The sequence below is a fragment of the Capricornis sumatraensis genome, chromosome 4 (genome assembly GCF_032405125.1).
Source record: "Capricornis sumatraensis isolate serow.1 chromosome 4, serow.2, whole genome shotgun sequence".
NCBI classification, from domain to species: Eukaryota; Metazoa; Chordata; class Mammalia; order Artiodactyla; family Bovidae; genus Capricornis; species Capricornis sumatraensis.
Genome location: NC_091072.1, coordinates 121,001,489 through 121,016,340, shown reverse-complemented (window position 1 = coordinate 121,016,340; position 14,852 = coordinate 121,001,489). Strand labels below are relative to the sequence as shown.

The following is a 14,852-nucleotide window of genomic DNA, read 5'->3' as shown; positions in this document are numbered from 1 at the left end:
TTCAGTATTTCACAGTTTATTCGAAGCTGAACAAGCTTTTGTATAAACAAAAGAATGAACATGGCTTCTCAAGTAAAGAACAAACAATATTTTTGTTATGTACAAGAGTGCTTTCCTCTCTGATGGTGGATAATTAGGCTGCCTTATAATGAACTATTGGAAGAGAGTTTATTCTAATCATTTTATGATCAAGGCAAAGAACACAAGCTTAGTTCAAATAATTAAATACTTATAGAACCCCTTACTATATTGCAAAATACATGGGAGAAGGAACAAATTTTTACTCTTTTTAAAAATAATTTTTTAAGACTTCCCTGGTGGTCCAGTGATTAAGACTCTGCACTTCGAATGCAGAGGGTGCAGGTTTGATCTCTGGTTGGGGAACTAAGATCCCCACATGCCATGTGGGGTGGCCAAAGAATAAAAAATAAATAAATTTTATTGGAGTATAGTTGATTTACAGTGCTGTGTTAATTTCTGCTATACAGCAAAGTGATTCATATACACATTCATATACACATTCCTTTTCATATTCTTTTCCATTATGGTTTATCACAGGACCTTGTAAGTTTTTATTCTTTTCAATAGTTTGATTTTGCTGGTGTAAAGTAAGTACATCTGAAAAGAGACGTAGCTCTTCATTTTGCAGTTGACTTTCTGGGACACAAAAGCACAGATGTTCTTTCCAACTGCAGTGGACATATGTTGTCTCTGTTTTCTGGCAGTCATTCTTCTTTTTGGTAACAACACTGACTTTTCCATTAGAGAGTCACTCTATATGGTACAAGTGGCAGTGACTCTTGCTCACTCAACCACATGCCCCTGAAATTCACATGTGAGCACACAACTCAGACTTGACCAGTTAGAACATCACAGACTCCTAGCCACAGAAACTTGTTTGCAAATGGCTAAGTTCTTACAGCTATTGGGAAAATAGTAGTAGTTTCTTTTCTTGTGGAGACACTGGGCTGGATGAAAGGTAAGCCTGAAATCACTGGTGGCTATCTTTGCTGTAATATGAGGATAGCCTTTGAGAAAGAAACCAACAGAGGAAAGAAAACAGAGGCCAGAGATAGAGAATCACAATTACAATCCCTGGGGCGCCTACATCCCACCAGGATAGAAGGAAAACCCACCCTGGACTTTTCTGTGATATGAGTCAAGAAATTCCTTTCTTTTGCCTAAGCCAGTTTAGGTAGAATTTTGAGACTTCTAACTGAAAGAGCTCTGACTAATACTGATAAATACTGAGTCTTTCACTTACAGTTTGACTTGGCTCTGCAGAAGCTGAAGCTGAAAGTCCTGGAAAGCCAAACTCTCTGGCAATTCCTGAGAACTTTCTTGACTAAAGCGAGAAAACTGATGGTTTTACTTCACTATCATTTCTGAACTTAATGTAGGTGTATCTATAATGTCATTATTTTAAAAAGTAGCACGATACTCACTGGTCCACTTCCTGCTGTGAGATTCTGGAGCGCTCCCAAAGATGCTTCTTGAGTATAATTTCGGACACTCTTGGCGATCAAGGACAAATACATTCGTATCACGATGGAGTGCCACAGCCACTCCACGCCCTTGGGGTTGCTCTTTTCCTCTGGCATTGGCATGTCCTGGTATTGCTAACCACACACACAATGGAATCCAAAATTAAAGACTTCAAGTGATTTATACAATTCCATACTCAAACCAAGAGACCACAAGTATTGTCTTGTCTAGAGAAACTAATAAGACCTTAACCATTAAAAAGGCACACATGTATGATTTACAATCACTTAACTTTTAGCCCATGATGATTATTTCTCCCTCACCGTGAGAGAGAATACAGAGAATTAAGAAAAGACTGTTCTAGAATATTTTTCAGGTTGCTGATAAGCTAAAAGCTAAATTAGTCACAACTGCTCCGAAGATAAGAAAAACAGGCCTCTTCTCAGAGTCTTGTGAAGTTGTCCAGGATGGCATCAGGATTCTAAATTTACCAAGTATTCTACAAGTTCATCAACACGGTGGTACTCTGAGGAGTAGGAGAGATCACATTCCTTCAATTTTCATAAAATGCCAGTCTGGAAGATGTCCTTCCTATGCGGTTTGCTTTTAGGATGTCTTGTTTGTTTTCTAGAACATTTAAAGCTGAATGTCTAGGCTTCTTTTAATGTTAAGACAATGCTATACCACTGGCCACATGGTATTAAGTTTACTTCCTAAACTGTGGGGCACAGAGCATATGGTTTGATGGCTAACAATGTAAATCTGGGGCCAGATTGCTTGGGATGGAATTCTATCTATCTCCTTTACTAACTTGCTGAATTATTTTGGAAAAATCAATTAACTTTTTTGTATCTCTGTTTCCTCATCAGTAAAGGAAGATATTAATACACCTCATAGGACTGATACAAAGATTAAAGGAACTTAAAGTAGAGCCTGACATACACTAAGTACTTAGAAATACACACGCACACTTTTTCTTTCAAAGACTTCCCAATATACCTGTTTTACTTTTCTGCTTCGACTGCCAAAACACCCAATACTTTTGTTGTCAGCCTGGATATTCCGGTTTTGAATATAAATATTCTGGGAATACTTCTCTGGGAGTTCTGCCTCCAGCTGGTAGGAAAGGTTATGGAGAATGCACACACAGTTCTCTGTGGCCTGAGAAACAGGACAAGAATATTGATTATATATATGTATATATAGGTAACTTCGCAGGTATCATATCACAGAACTTCTGAGGCTTTAGATTTTACAAGGTTAACTGGATGCAACAGGGTGTGCCTGGACTATGGGGTGCCTGGGGGAGTGACATAAGTATGGCTAGAAAGGCTAGGGTTAAATCATAAATGGTCATGAGCACAATGCTAAGAAACAGAGGCTGAATTTTTTAAAACATTGGTTTTTACAGTGTGTTCAGAATGATTTTATATTTTAGGTATATTGCTTACCAGCCATGGGAGTTGGAAAACGGAAGGAGATAATACTTATAGGGATCAATCAGGAGTTGATGACAATAATCAGTATGAAAGATGCACAAATTAGGATAGCAGTAGTAGCATTAAAGAGGAGTGGTTAAACTATAGAGTATTTCATAGTAGAATGCACATGATTTGTTGTCCAGTGGATGTGGGATGTGATGGAAGAGAGGAAGTCCTAGATTACTTAGATTTCTATTTTCACTTGGTAGATGGTGATAAATATTAAGAGGGATTATACAGAGGAGCAAGTTTGGGGATGAAGGAAGAGATGAATTTCATTGCTGAAAATGTAGCATCTAAGCTCCTTTCAAATATCTAGAGGTGTTAAACAGTTTGAAATTTGGGTCTGGAAAGTAGAAAGAAAAACCGGACTATATAGATTTTAAAATTTATGAGCATGTATGGGAAATCTTAAGCTCAACAAATGAGTTAATGAATAAAGCCAAACCCAAGCAGCTACTTCAAGAATACTCTCAAGTCTTAGTAAGACAAAATAAGTAATTTAATATGAGAGATATCTAACTCTTAAATCACCTTGTCATCTGGCTGGTAATCTGCAATGGTGCCTCTGACATAATGGACCAGTGAGTCAATCAGTCCATCACACCTCCTCATCACTTTTCTCCCTTCAGGGCCAGCTGAACTCATATTTCTATTAGGAAAAACAAACAAACAATTAGTCATAAGATTTAGGCTTAAGTGGTCATGTATGGAAGCGAGAGTTGGACTATGAAGAAAGCTGAGCGCTGAAGAATTGATGCTTTTGAATTGTGGTGTTGGAGAAGACTCTTGAGAGTCCCTTGGACTGCAAGGAGATCCAACCAGTCCATCCTAAAGGAGATCAGCCCTGGGTGTTCTTTGGAAGGAATGATGCTGAAGCTGAAACTCCAGTACTTTGGCCACCTCATGTAAAGAGTTGACTCATTGGAAAAGACTCTGATGCTGGGAAGGATTGGGGGCAGGATGAAAACGGGCCGACAGAGGATGAGATGGCTGGACGGCATCACCGACTCGATGGACGTGAGTGAACTCCGGGAGCTGGTGATGGACAGGGAGGCCTGGTGTGCTGTGATTCATGGGGTTGCAAAGAGTCGGACACGACTGAGCGACTGAACTGAACTGAACTGAACTGAACTGAAGATATACTCAGGCTGTGTATCTAATAGGTTTTTGTTTCAAAGCTTTACTTTTGTTTCAAAGTTTCTTCCAAGGGAAAACTGGAAAATTTGTCAAAGTATGACAGACTTGTCCTAGACTCAATAAATCACCAATTGCCTACAGTCATCAACTCTGGACACAACTTAATAAATATATTCATAACACATCATTGTGTAATGTAAGCCTTCTGTCTACTTCATTCCAAGCACCAGAGTATTATTTACTTAATCTTCACCCTATTTTTGAAAGGGTATAAATATATGAGGAAAACATCTTACAGTTAAAAGTAGAATAAATGGCATATTAGCTGTAGCAATACACTACATGTTCAAGTCTCAACTTATTCTGTGCCTTAATTCTAATTAAATTAAAATTTCTTAAATTCTCTGGGCCTTAGTTTCCTCATTTGTAAATACAGAGTGTTAGATTATACCATTTGGGGGTTTTCCAGGCTTCAGCATAAACTGTTACTGACAAATATGAAACCAAATGCTCTAAAATGTGATGATTCTATAACTAAAATGACAGAGAGATGCCACGAAAAATGCAGTTTCACAGTGTATAAGACCTAAGTTACAAGCCGACCTATAAACATCTTTGCACTTAGTCTATTTCTAATTTGGCTAAGCCATGACACCTTTCTATAAACAGTAACTAAATCTACATGTGAAAAATGCTTCTTTATAGATACTGAAGGTTATCAAATACAGTAAAGTAATATATTTAGGGATCATATTTCAGATTCAGATAATGTTTTTATGTTGGTATTACTATGTTCCTTTGCATTAATTTTTCTTGGCAGCATTAACTTTTTAAAAATATTTTTTTTTCCAAAAATTTTAACAGCTCTATAAACAAGAATGACAAAAGAATGACTTCAGGTTTTTAGAATTTTGAAAACCACCCTTATTCTCTTTTGCTAACTTCATTGGCTAAGAACTATTCCTATAAAATTTATCAGACCAGCTCCTTTCACTGTAGGCAGAACATTACAAAGCATATTCTTTTTGTGTATAATGTCTCAGTGTGATACTGAACACTGAAAGAACTACAATTCTGAGAACTTTGGGGGTCATATTTTCTTCATCTTTAATACACTGTACTAAGTGATTTAAAAAAGCCTTTCTGTCCCCAAATACTGTTTTCAATACATACTGTCAAAGAACAAAAGTGCCTGGCATTGTATAAAGAACTGCAGGGAACAAGGAAGGAGTACCCAGCACTGCACCTGCTCCCAGGGAGATCACATCTATAATATTTGGCTGTCTTTACCCCATGAAAATGCAGTTTCAGAATCCAACCTAATAGTTGAGGAAATAAGACAAGTACCCTAAAACTAAGCATGTACTAATAATTTAATGGTTGCTGAAATGATACAGTGAGTTTTTTATTTTAACAAAATCCCCTCTATGAGTAATTATTCACTTCCTTATTTTCCCTGTACTTGAAAGATTTGTCCATTAAAAAAAAGATTATGAATTGGCTCATAGACTGTACATAAAACCATTTTTTCCGATAATTTTTTTCTCAAGAAATGATTATTTGAACCAAGATCCTTTATCTATTCTCTGAGCCCTTTAAGGTCATGGGATCTTAAGAAGCTTGACAAAACTGAAAAAGCATATTTCAGTCTCCTTATATTGCACATGGAGAAACCAAAGAGCTGAAGTTACTTTTACTGGTGAGATTAAGTTAGTGGTGAAGTCAGGATAGGAGAGCTGTTCTTTATTCTGTGCTGAGGGCGGCACCAGAGTAGAGCAAACCTTATCTAACACTCATTCAGTCTGCCATTTGTTTAGCAAGTACCATATGTCCCCCAACTCCGAGACAGAGTTATCATATTTTAAAGCTTCTCTTTGACCTTTTCAACATCTGGCTTGGAGAATGGCAGTAGTTTTAAAATGGCTTTGACAAATCAAAAGGTCTTTCTTCCTAGCAAAGCCCCTTACATACCGTGCAGATGAATGACTCAGCTTTGTTTAACTTCAGGCTGTTTATTTTGGGTGAGGATGGTAATTCAATTTGGCAGTACTTCCAGCTCACACACACTAACTGTTGTCTTGTAGTTTGGTATTATCCAGACTCTACTGGCTTGAAACGGGACTTATCAGGGGTTCCTGACAGCTGATACCTTTGCTGACAGAAAGTGCATGGAACACTACTACCTCAATATTTGTTCTTGCATATCAAAAATAGTTCCTACCTTACTCAGATACTCAGAAATATGATAAATGATAAGGGTGGATTATTTTACAGCAATACATCCACGAATAGAGGTCACTAGTTAAAAAGGAATTTGCTATTGTATCACTCTGAAAATAATCAGTAATTATTAGGAAATTATTAAGAAATTCATCTTACAGTATTTTTTCAACAACTAATACATAAATTTGTGGGAATGAGAGAATTAACATGGCTAATCTTAGGAAGAATCAATCCTTTCACATTGTGTCTCCTGAGTCCTGAGAAATATGTATCACTGTTTCCTAGATGTAGCCCAATAGAGGTTTAATATGGAAAACTACCTCAAAACTGTTCACGAAATATATTAAAACAACTACCTTGTTGAAAAGTAAAAAAGAGCGTAAAAACCACAGTAGTTACTCGATAAAAGTTCATTTTCAGAGTTACCAATGAATATACTGGGTTGCCATTTCCTTCTCCAGGGGATCTTCCTGACCCAAGGATCAAACCCGGGTCTCCCACGTTCCAGGCAGACACTTTACCCTCTGAGACACCAGGGAAACCCAATTAATATATTGGAAATGTTTAATTTAGTGTCTATGGTTTGAATTTGATTAAATGATGAATTTATTTCCCCTTGGTATAATTTAGCAGAAGTCTGAGTAAACATGTGAGCACCTTTCTGGAAATTAGAACTGTACCCTGTTGTATATTAAAATTTAAATATCAGGTCTTTGGGGCTAGGGGCTAGGGCTTCAGGAGGAAGTGGGTAGAGAAGGATGTGAACTACTCTAAATATAAAGGCAGGGCTGGTTCAGAGCTCTTCACCTCCACTGGGCCTGAGTAGGAGGATATCAGCACAAACTATAGCTGCTTATGTTTGATATTAAGAAGAATTTTTTTGGTAATGTGACCTGTACGGGGTGAGAAAAAAATAGAATCTGAACCTCTGCATGTCTCAAACCAAAACTTCACATAGGAGGCTTCAGGTGGTTTATCTGAAAGCGAATCAGTGATTCCTGACTCTCTCCAGCACCATTTATCTCACACATTCCTGTGTCACAATCAAAAGGAGGGGGGGAAAAAAACCCAGAAAACAAACACCCAGGACCTTGCTGGAATTAAAATAAAGAACTGTCTTTGTTAAGATTAATGACAGTTAAAATTAATGACAATAAACTTTAAATTCATATGGCAAACCAAAGTGTGAACAGTGTCAAATGATAAGAATAACTGCAATTTAGTGCATTTGCTAGACATTATTGTATACTTTGCAAATATTATGCTTTCACAAAATTCCTGAAATTAGGATGTGCTGAATTTCATTCAGAGTCCTGACCTATGGCTATTTTTTAAAATCAGAATTACCCACTTCTAATGGGATTTTTAATGGCCCTTCCATAAAAAGTTATCTGTGTGGGGCTATGTGCAGGCAAGCTATCAAATATAGTCTATCAGCATTAAAAGAAAGTTTGTTACAACACAGAATGTCCAAATGTCGTATATGGACAACTGGAATTAAAGGCCATAGTTAGTCACCAGGGCGTGAGAACGGCAGGCAACAAAAGGATAGGAGTGAATCTTTTCAAGTTTTCACTGACAGGTAATTCTAAGATGCAGAGATTAAAAAAAAAACAAAAAAAACACGAGGGACTACTTCTGATAATAGGTGGTTTTTTACTAACACACAAATTTACACGTGTGTTAATGTACCTATCTTAAAGGTCTAATCAGCATACTTAGTGATCACCACAATGGTTTTAAAAAAACTGTGGCTATATTTTCATTTTCACCAACAATTATATGCTTCCTAATAATACATGTTATAAATTGTATTCCAAGTGGTACCAGTCAATTTAAGAGCTTGGTCTAAGTCCATTCTACGACCCAATAGGCACTTGATAAGACACTGGCTGATAAGGAGGCATCCTTCTTCCTGTTGTTATTTGAGATTTAGGTCTGGGTTTTTGTTTAGCTCTCAGATGATACACATCAAACAGTTAGGCCTTGTCTGTGATTAACCTAGAGAAAGCAGCAGAGGCAGCTTGTGGTTGCACAGAACAAAAGGGGAGCCTCACTTGAACTGGCAGAGGAACAAAAACCCTATGCCAAAAGAAGGGTTTGTCTGTTACTCTGAAGTCAACATCAGATCCTGCAGGTATCCGCAAACATCAGCCAAAGTCAGCTGCTCATTCTGCAAACAGAAGCAACATTGGGAACAGAACAAAGCTGTACAACCTACATGTCTTGTTCCTTCCAGGACAAGGAACATCAACTTTACTAAAGATACGTCTTTCGAAAAAGGAAAATAGTTATTTGATAATAAGAGAAATTAGACTCTCATTTAATTATCTAATTCTTAATTATTTGAGTAACTAAATAGGGTTACGCACAGAGACAGACCAGATAAATCTTTTTGTCAGGAGTAGTCAGAATAAGGGATAACTAAGCAAAGGTAAACAGAACGAAAAGCACAGTTAAGGAAACACAGTTTCAGCAGAGTTCTGAAGTTTGATATCCAGGTATTATAAAAAATGAAATTAAAAAATACAATTACATGCTTTATTGTGCAGGAGTAGACAGATATATGAATGAATGATGCTAAAGCTGAAACTCCAGTACTTTGGCCACCTCATGCGAAGAGTTGACTCATTGGAAAAGACTCTGATGCTGGGAGGGATTGGAGGCAGGAGGAGAAGGGGATGACAGAGGATGAGATGGCTGGATGGCATCACTGACTAGATGGACGTGAGTTTGAGTGAACTCGGGGAGTTGGTGCTAGACAGGGAGGCCTGGCGTGCTGCAATTCATGGGGTCGCAAAGAGTAGGACATGACTGAGCGACTGAACTGAACTGAACTGAGACAGATATAATTGAATATATTAAAAATTTACATGGAGATAGTCTTTTTCCAAAAGGTAGTTGGTATTGATATTACCAAAAAACTTGTCCTTAATCAAGAGGCTCATCAGGATTAAGGCTAATAATTATTGCTTTTCTTTCTAGAAGTGCAGTTTCCTTCCTCTGATTACTCCCCACCCTAGACTAGCTAGATCTTCAGTGATAAGTGAAAATGGAATTTCTTTTGAGACAGTTATAAATTTTAGTACAAATAACTATATTATACATTCATTAAAACACATTTACTAAACAATGACAGATGTAGGAAAAAGTTTTAAGTCATTTTCAGGAGAAATGCATTACCAATTGCTTTTCTTCTTCCACAGCATAAAATACAATTAGGAAAAAGGAATATGTTTCATAATGTTTCATAGTAATGTTTTGTCATTTGTCTTATTATCCTAAACAAAATGGCAAATTCTGAGGTAGCCTTTACAATGCAGAAATGGTTGTGTGTGTGTGTTTTGTTTTTTAATTTTTATCTAATAATGGAGCATAGCTGATTAAAAATGTTCTATTAGTTTTAGGTTTACAGCAAAGTGATTCAGTTATATATACACATGTATCTACTCTTTTTCAAGTTCTTTTTCCATTTAGCTTATTACAGAATTGATCAGAATTCTTTGTGCTATTGGTTATCTGTCTTAAATGTAGCAGTGTGTATATGTCAATCCCAAACTTCCAATCTATTCCCTCCCCGCAACCACATACTGGTTCTCTAAGTCTGTGAGTCTTGGAAATAACTGGTAATCAGATGTGGAGATAAAATTAAGCAAATGGTTAACAAATAATAGGACTTCAGGAAAGCAACTTTTCAGACTTCTGTGAATTCATATTTTTATATGGCTATACTGAAAAAGGACAGAGATGAACGAGTGATGCAATGATGAGCTATGATTGAGGAGACAATCATTCATACAGCTACTCATCCTTTACCACATGTGACTCTCCAGTCAACATTTTCCCCAACTCCCAGGAAACATCAGTTAAGCAACTCAGTGCCTCCATGACAGTCTTTTCGGACCACTTCTACATTTCTTATCAAATGGATTGTGGTTATCTCTTCTGGTGCCTTTCCCCCACTAAACCTGGAGTTCCTCCAGGGCAAAAATAGGTCCCATTCCCCTTTGAAATTTCAGAAATTAAAATAGTGCTTTGGATACAGCAGGCACTCGAGTACTGGACAGGGTTGGATAAGAGAAAGAGGAAAGACAGACCAAGCGGTAAAATCCCAAGAAGCATGGATTAGTTGCTTTTCTCAAATTTCTGATAACTGCTTCTATTATTGTGGAAGAGTCACTGGCACTTAATTTCTTCAACTGCAGAATGAGACTGCTAACAGAGGCTGCCTCAGAAGAGTCTGTGTTTGGCCTAAAGTGTTTCCCAGAACTCTGAATATTACTTCTCTTTGGGATAAGCATTTTTCCGACTTTCTAGTCAGACAGCAGCCCATAGTCTCACACCTGTCCACTTAAGTGCCTGTCTGACCCCTGGAGGCAGGGGAAGGGGAGTGGGGAGAGTTCTGACTTGTAGCATTTGCAAATTTCTGTGGTGTAAATATTTCTACCGTGGCTGATTTCAAGGTGGCAACATGATGCCACTGCCTGTGGAGGTATGAAAAGATTCTAACAACTGCTTCTGACAGCTCTACCACAAATTGGAATGTATCAATTTATTTTTCTTTTACTAACTATTCATTATGCTAGCATATTGTTTAAGAAAAAATTGCCACAGTCCATAGGGTCGCAAAGAGTCACACATGACTGAAGCAACTTAGCATGCATGCACATGGTGTACTTGACAGTTTTTGAAGGATATCCCATGTGTGTTCTCCTATTTGAATGCCATCTCACAGTATGGCATTGGAGCTGGTAACAGCTCCAGGTGGGCAGAACTGGAGTCACTGTCACAAGTTCATTAATGAAGCAAAGATTTTACCTGCAGAGCATATTCACTCTGCACCACTGCTACATAAAGACCTGGGTGGTCCCTCTCAGAACTGATCTCATCATCAAGTTAATCAAGAGACAAAGTCACTGGTATACTGGTATGCAGAAGTTTTATTCCAAAGTAGATTGAAGGAATTTAGCTACGCTAACCTAAGCAGAGACATTACTTTGCCAACAAAGGTCTGTCTAGTCAAGGCTATGGTTTTTCCTGTGGTCATGTATGGATGTGTGAGTTGGACTGTGAAGAAAGCTGAGCACCGAAGAACTGATGCTTTTGAACTGTGGTGTTGGAGAAGACTCTTGAGAGTCCCTTGGACTGCAAGGAGATCCAACCACTCCGTTCTAAATGGGGCTGGTGCACTGGGACAACCCAGAGGGATGGTACGGGGAGGGAGGAGGGAGGGGGTTTCAGGATGGGGAACACGTGTATACCTGTGGCAGATTCATGTTGATGTATGGCAAAACCAATACAATATTGTAAAGTAATTAACCTCCAATTAAAAAAATAAATTTATATTAAAAAAAAAAAGGAGATCAGTCCTGGGTATTCTTTGGAAGGAATGATGCTAAAGCTGAAACTCTAGCACTTTGGCCACCTCATGTGAAGAGCTGACTCACTGGAGAAGACTCTGATGCTGGGAGGGGCTGGGGGCAGGAGGAAAAGGGGACAGAGGATGTGATGGCTGGATGGCATCACCAACTCAATGGACATGAGTTTTACTGAACTCCAGGAGTTGGTGATGGACAGGGAGGCCTGGCATGCTGCAATTCATGGGGTCGCAAAGAGTCAGACACGACTGAGCGACTAACTGAACTGAACTGAACTGAACCTAAGTCAACCACAATGTCAAAGATACACTCAGGATGCCAAATCATTGTTGGTTCCACACTCAGCAGGGGAGACAATATCTCCAGTGAACTTGTAGAAATTGTATTTGTTAACATTTATGACCTTTTTATGTAGTTAAGATTCATTTTTATCAGAGCTAGTCAACACCAGTCAAAATCTTTTTAGAGTAACTTGGAGTCAGAAAAACCATAATTCTTAAAGATATATGTGCCCCAATGTTTCTTGCAGCACTATTTACAATAGCCAGGACACGGAAGCAACTTAAATGTCCACCAGCAGAAGAATGGATAAAGAAAAGGTGGCACATATATACAATGGAATATTACTCAGCCAAAAAAAGGAATGAAAATGGTGCAATTTGCAGAGACATGGCTGGACCTAGAGACTGTCACAGAATGAAGTCAGAAAGAGAAAAACAAATATTGTACATTAACACATATATGTGGAATCTGGAAAAATGGTACAGATGAACCTATTCGCAAAGCAGAAATATATACACAGATGTAAAGAACAAATGTATCGACACAAAACAGGGAGAGACGGGGTAGGATGAATGGGGAGATTGGGCTTGACATGTTTACACTACTATGTATAATACAGATAACTAATGAGAATGTACTGTATAGCACAAGGAGCTCAATTCAGTGCCCTGTGGTGACCTAAATGGGAAGGAAATACAAAAAAAGTGGGTATATATATACATATATATATACACACACGCGTATAGTTGATTCACTTTGCTGTATAGCAGAAAATAACAGTACTGTAAAGTAACTATACTCTAATACAAATTTAAAAATTAAAAAGAAAAAAGAAGTAAGCAACTATTCAGAAGACGGCTCTGCTCTCATGGAAATCGAGTCTATTTGACTGAAGCTTCCCTATAGGTCTTTTCTTAGGTTCTAATTTACATCTCCTTACTGACTTTTATACCTATTGTGACATCTACCTGAAGTAGTCTACAAAGCCGACTCCTTTCTTGGAAAGACCTCCAACTTCATATGCTTTCTGTTTTCTTTGTTAATAGGAAATTCAGTGCAGAGGTTCTACTTGCATAGAACTCTTTAAAAAAGACAATTACTGAAACATAGATATAATGCCTATAATAAGACAGAACATGACTATACACTGGCATACCTGACTCTGTGAGGTTACGAGACTGTAAAGGGCAGAAGAGGCTTAATCCACAGCGGAGCAGTTGGTAAACAGGTATGCAGTTTGTATACATTGATTAATATCAACATATCCAGGACAAGATGAAGAGCTCGGTTTTGGAGACAGGCTTCCTGGATGAGAATCCCAGCTTTGTCTCCTATCGGCTGTATGATGTTGTGAAAATCACTTAACCTCCCTCAGCTCCAGTTTCCTTATCCATAAAATGGGAAGGCCTACTTTACAAGGGTTACTCTGAGAATAAATTGAGGAAATTCTCATAAAGCATTTTGAACAGTTTTTACAACATAGTATACAATATATGTTAGCTATTATTATTATAAACTAGATATACAGATGAAATAAGAATAGATTATTTTAGCAAGCAAATACCATGATACTCAATTTCCCAGTCTTTGTGTAATATTCTGCTTCTGAAAGTAGTTCAAACCAGTGGTTTGGATTGTCTTTGCAAAATATCATTATGATGGGAGTGGATTTAGGATAAAATATATCTGAAAAATGTGCTTCACTTAAACCATGCAAGTCTGTTATTCCTTGTTCATAAAAGAAGACTACAGGAAGATTTGTAACCAATATCTTTGTCTTTAGATTTCTACCTTCCCAACATACCTTTCATGTTGATATTATAATTTTTCTACTTCACAAAGAACTTATATTTCTATTCGCCCCACACTATGAATTTTGCTTACAGAAGAAAGAAAATTAACTCATTACCATGTTTTATAATGCCCCTATAGTCTGGCCTTAGCTAATGTTTCTAACTTCTGTTTCATTACTTTCCATTACAAATTTGATACCTTGCCAGGCTTGATTATCCACCTAATTTATGATGGATTTTAATTTGCTTATTCATTCATTTACCCATTTCACTCAAATACTTACTTACTATGTGTCAGAAACCTTGCTAGGTGCTAGGAATTAGAGATTAAAACAATGCATAGGCTTAGCTCTTAAGAGTTCACAATCTAATAAAAAAGGTATTGCAAATAACTTCCCATAAAAACAGTAATGGATGCAAAATCTGTACACAGTTTACCTGTAAAAATTCCCATTTGAATGCTTAAAAAATAAGTAACAGTGTTTGTCTGAGGAGGCAGAAAAATGTTTTATAGAAAAGATGAACTTTATCTTTGGTGTTAGATGATTAGGAGATTAAGCATTTAATGGGAAGATAATGGAAAATGTTTCCCAGGAAATAAAATTGAATAAAGCCTTGACTATATGAAATTACCTATAACATCTAAGGAAAGCAAGTATTTTGTAGTTTGCTTGTACTTTGATGTATGTTGGTGGAAAAATGTGAAGTAAGACTGTAAAGAAGCTTGTAGACAGACCCAGAAAGGTTGCATATGCTGTAACTGAGGAAGGTGTCTTCTATTTTTGCTTTATTTTCCCAGCAAGTGTTCCCCTCCCTCTTGTTACTTTAACAAACCTTGTTGTCACCGTTGCCATGAAGCAAGTATCTGATCCAGGTCTGGCCAAGCCAGGGGGACAGAGGCTCAAATGATATGTATGCACTTTTCAGAAGCAGGGCCAGGGTTAAATCTTCTCTGAGACTGACATTTGAAGAAAGAAGTGTACTTTTTCTGCTGGGTGGCCTGTGGTTTAGGGATCTGCTATGTGGAGAAGGCTTGTTTGCATTTTTAGAGAATGAGCCCAGTAGTCTTC

The 14,852-nt window shown here is 37.6% G+C and overlaps 1 protein-coding gene across 2 annotated transcripts in view; it reads right to left on the bottom strand.

Moving 5' to 3' along the window:
* PKP2 (plakophilin 2) overlaps nt 1-14,852 on the bottom strand; it is a 91,229-nt gene that overhangs the window by 12,793 nt on the left and 63,584 nt on the right. Inside the window, exons 7-9 of one of the 2 annotated variants that reach the window (XM_068970513.1) lie at nt 3,501-3,618; nt 2,485-2,646; nt 1,446-1,619 (exon numbers count right to left, since the gene is read on the bottom strand). In XM_068970513.1, the coding sequence (XP_068826614.1) occupies nt 1,446-1,619; nt 2,485-2,646; nt 3,501-3,618 (454 nt within the window). The remainder of the gene's footprint in view (nt 1-1,445; nt 1,620-2,484; nt 2,647-3,500; nt 3,619-14,852) is intronic. The other variant, XM_068970514.1, reaches the window with a different exon arrangement.